General features: G+C 41.9%; 1 protein-coding gene across 1 annotated transcript in view; it reads right to left on the bottom strand.

Annotated features, from left to right (window-relative positions):
* The window catches only part of MBOAT2 (membrane bound O-acyltransferase domain containing 2), a 204,382-nt gene that overhangs the window by 19,973 nt on the left and 180,987 nt on the right, over positions 1 to 3,422 (bottom strand). The window contains exons 9-10 of the mRNA XM_019537423.1: positions 2,364 to 2,467; positions 1,916 to 1,980 (exon numbers count right to left, since the gene is read on the bottom strand). Coding sequence (XP_019392968.1) covers positions 1,916 to 1,980; positions 2,364 to 2,467 — 169 coding nt within the window. The remainder of the gene's footprint in view (positions 1 to 1,915; positions 1,981 to 2,363; positions 2,468 to 3,422) is intronic.

Genomic DNA, 3,422 nt, shown 5'->3' with positions numbered 1-3,422 from the left:
GGCTCCTACCCTGGGGGTGTTTAAGAGGAGGTTGGATGAACATCTTGCTGGGGTCGTTTGACCCCAGTATTCTTTCCTGCCTTGGTGGGGGTTCGGACTAGATGATCTGCTCAGGTCCTTTCCGACCCTAGAAACTATAGATTAGAGTTAATATATTAAGAAAAACTAACCAACACACTGTAAGGACAGTTAAGCACTGGAATGGGTTAACTTGGAAAATGTAGAATTTCCATTGTGGGGAGGATTTTAAAAATAAAGAAGTTAGATCAGAGCTATCCAAATCGAACCTGGTGAGCCTCAAGCAGGTAATAAGGGGTTAGTTTGTGGTCCATAGGCTCTTGCCCATATACCACTTCCCCACTATTTCAGCAGCAACCAAGGTCTCAAAGTTACTGATTCCTCCCCAGACTTCTGCTTTTTGCCTTTGTGGGGGTGGAATGGGGTGGGGTAGGAAAGTATGGCGACAGGGCCCGAGGCCCCCACACAGGAAGAGGGCAGTGAATGGTGGGGGCCCCAGCCACCCTGAAGTTGAATAGTTCTGGGTTAGGCAAACACGTCAGAAATGGATAGATACACTTGATCCTGCCTCAGAGGAAGGGAATGGACTAGGTTACCTTCTAGCTACCTCTAGAGGTGGGACATTCCATTTGGCTCTATTATCCACCATGCAAACACTGGGATAGGAACAGCCAGAGACACTAATTCTTTCGGCGCTCTCTCATATCTGCATTATCCACAAAAAGTGAGTACAGAAAATACTGAACACTCAGTACATCTTCTCCTTGCAATGCAGTCAACAGGAGGCAAGACGGGAAGTTTCTGTGGCAATACAGACCTTGTGCAGGCCAGCAGTCAGAGAGGCAGATTATACCTGTCATAGGGTACAACATCTCCTACTTGGAAACTTGAAAATAAAAAAAGATTCCTCCACAAATGAATACTTCTAGGTCCCCCCATTTGCATGTTTTATTTTCAAGATCAACAGCTTATACGGTTATGGGTTGTTGTTTTTTTTTATTCCATGCAGTAAGGTCATTGTTAACTCAGCTCCATGATTTAACAAAGCACTATCCAAGAAAAGCAACACTCTAATTGAATCTGATAATTGTTTTAAGTGTCACAGATCATGTCACTTGAGGGGAAGCTCTGCATCAGGACTCCCCAAGAAGCAGCCTTGTGTGGTCTCCCTCTCCTATAGGGTCCCTGAAGCCAGCCCTGGCATGGACTTCAAGGGACAAACCTCTGGCTCAAGATCCTGGCTTCCCCCAAAAGCTGTAGCAACCTCTTCTCAGTTTCTTCTCTGGTCAGCTTCTGGGAAGCATGAGTTCTCCTTTTCAAAGCGGGAGGAGGATCATAGTGCCAACATCCCAAACAGCACAATAGACTTGCTTCAAATCAAGCACCCTTTATCTTCCATCACAGTTCTCCCTGTCCTCACTAGGAATCCGCTGTCCTCTCTGGGACTACTTCTTTCTCACTCTACTTTGTCCTCCTAGGGACAGCTCTGGAACAGCCCTCTCTCTTCCCAGTTCTCTCAGACCCTCACTTCTTTCTCCTCTGGCACAGTCAGCTACATTTACAATAAAAAGCTGTTACAAAACTGTAGTATTAACTTGAGGAACCAACCAGGGAGCAGTCTCCATGGTCTGCTGCCAGCCCAAGGTTGCCATCTCCCTTCGGGTGAAGAGGACTTTTAGATGGCCTCGTTACAAAATTATTTACAATTATTTGTAGCAAAGAATGCTCACACTGAGCCCCCCAAAAAGTGTTCCCCAACACACCTGCAAGCTAGAACTCAGCCCACTTAGCACCAATATTGTTATTTTTGGATTTCTAACCAAGCATTGAATACATTTCTTATTTTGAAGGATTTTTTTTTTTAAGCAGAAAAGCTTTCCTATAAGAAATACAGTACCTTTTAAGCCAAAGAGCTGTTTGAATATTCCAGTTATCAAGAAACATCTTGAAACTTGTTGCAAACTGTAAAACCCAAACATATTAATTATTTTTCCAAAGTATAAATTCATGCAGTATTTCAGAATTATGAACAATAAAAGATTCTTCAGGAATGAACTGGATAAAGACTCTAGAATTTGATCAACCACTCCATTATGAACCATCTCTTATTCCTTCATCTATAACTCTACTTTTAGAAACTTCATAATTACCAAAAATTCTACAAGTTAAATGGGCAGAGAGAGCATATGCCAAAGGGAGGTGATTTAATCACCCATTTCCCAAAAAACTGTCATCACCTCTGGTTTGTAACACACTGCTATTCTGAGAACAGAGAAGTTCACGACAACTTAATGCAATACAAAGTGTTTACATAAGCGTAAATTTAGACAGAACCATGAACAAACCTCGATCTGCTGGATTCTCAGATTTGATATCAAATCCCAACATGCTGCTCCGTTTTTGTCATAGCCTCGAAAACCAAACCCTGCTGCATTATTAATTGCATCAGCTGCAAGAAAACAAACAAAAATAATAACCAAGTCATTCTAAATATTACCCATAACAACAAACATTTCAATCCACTTCATTTTAATATACTCTTAGACTGTATAGTTAAATAATACCTGAAATCACTAGTCTAGGCATTTAAAAGACAGAAGAATTAAGGCATTAACCAAGTTACTCAAAAGATTTTTTTTTTAATAGAGAGAAAAATAACAAAATGAGACCACATAACAGCTGTTTCACAGCGGAGTCATCTTCTCTCAGCCCAATTATTCCTAGGAAGGGTACATTTGCCTTTCAATATGCCAACTCAAATCAAGCTGAAAGAGCAACCTACTCCTGATGCTTGATGCAATGTATGTTTTTAATTACTGTTCCCTAAAACACAAGATACGACCAGTTCTCTTGCAGATGCAACTACATTTAAGGCTTCAAAGCACTGAAAGACCCACTGTTGTAGTGGTTTGAGAAAGCATTTCAATATGGAGAGGCATTCCCTTTAGGTACCAGTGCCCTAAAGACTGAATGTTTGTAATTAAAAAGTTGCTTCTTTGTATAATGCTTCAGCTGAACCAATAGAATCATAGAAAATTAGGATTGGAAGGGACCTCAGGAAATCATCTAGTCCAACCCCCTGCTCAACACAGGGCCATCCCCAACTATATCACACCAGCCAAGGCTTTCTCCAGCCAGATCTTAAAAACCTCCAAGGACAGAGATTCCACCACCTCTCTGGGTACCATGTTCCAGTGCATTACTACTCTCCTAGTGAGAAAATACTTCCTAATATCCAACTTAAACTTCACTTGCTGCAACTTGAGACCATGACTCCTTGTTCTATCATCTGTCACCACTGACAACAGTTTAGTTCAGGGAAAGGCAATTATTTCAGGCAGAGGGCCGCTTACTGAGTTCTGGCAAGCTGTTGAGGGCCACATGGGTAGCTCCACCCCCTGGTC

Source organism: Crocodylus porosus, unplaced genomic scaffold (genome assembly GCF_001723895.1).
Source record: "Crocodylus porosus isolate Cpor-Errol unplaced genomic scaffold, CroPor_comp1, whole genome shotgun sequence".
In the NCBI taxonomy this organism is placed as follows: Eukaryota; Metazoa; Chordata; order Crocodylia; family Crocodylidae; genus Crocodylus; species Crocodylus porosus.
The sequence above is the reverse complement of the archived record's forward strand: the minus strand, read 5'-3'. Positions and strand labels throughout refer to the sequence as shown.